At 35.9% G+C, this 591-nt stretch overlaps 1 protein-coding gene across 1 annotated transcript in view; it reads right to left on the bottom strand.

Moving 5' to 3' along the window:
* Positions 1–331: 331 nt before the first annotated feature.
* GLIPR2 (GLI pathogenesis-related 2) overlaps positions 332–591 on the bottom strand; it is a 12,982-nt gene continuing 12,722 nt past the window's right edge. Inside the window, exon 4 of the mRNA XM_009873939.1 lies at positions 332–492. Coding sequence (XP_009872241.1) covers positions 332–492 — 161 coding nt within the window. The remainder of the gene's footprint in view (positions 493–591) is intronic.

Below are 591 nucleotides of genomic sequence, written 5' to 3'. Positions count from 1 at the left end.
ACATCCAACATGTGCTTACTCACATGCTGACACAGGGTTCATGCAAACTATTAAAAAAACCTCAACACGTTATAAATTGTACCCTTCAGAAATGCTGCATATAATTCATCCTCAAATAAACTGAAGCCAGCTCAGAAACAACAGGGACCTAATGTGCAGATCGATTCAAACAACATGTAATTGCTTCCTCTGTAATGAGAAGTGAACAGCAGTATCAAACAGGAAATTTCATTGAATCGTACTTCATTTCAAACACAGTCAAGTCGAAATCCAGGTTCACTTGTCATTACACAATAAAACTACTTTTGAGAAAAAAAAGGAAAAAAAAAAGTTATTTTCTTGGAGGAAGGACATTTTCTTCATAATAGCCTGGATTTACTACATTTCCAGCTGGATCATATCTAGCTACCACAAATGTTGAGCCATCACTAGCAGATGCTTTTCCAACTCCCATCTTTTTTGTGTTCTTCCAAACCATTGCTGTAAAGTGACCTGAAGAAAGAGAGAGAAACATATGCATTCAATCTAGGTACTAAATCTATAAAGTTCCCTTTAACATGTGAGGGGTGGAAAAAGAAAGAATGATACAAA

Source organism: Apaloderma vittatum, unplaced genomic scaffold (genome assembly GCF_000703405.1).
Source record: "Apaloderma vittatum isolate BGI_N311 unplaced genomic scaffold, ASM70340v1 scaffold17617, whole genome shotgun sequence".
In the NCBI taxonomy this organism is placed as follows: domain Eukaryota; kingdom Metazoa; phylum Chordata; class Aves; order Trogoniformes; family Trogonidae; genus Apaloderma; species Apaloderma vittatum.
This window is presented reverse-complemented; position numbering and strand designations above follow the sequence as displayed.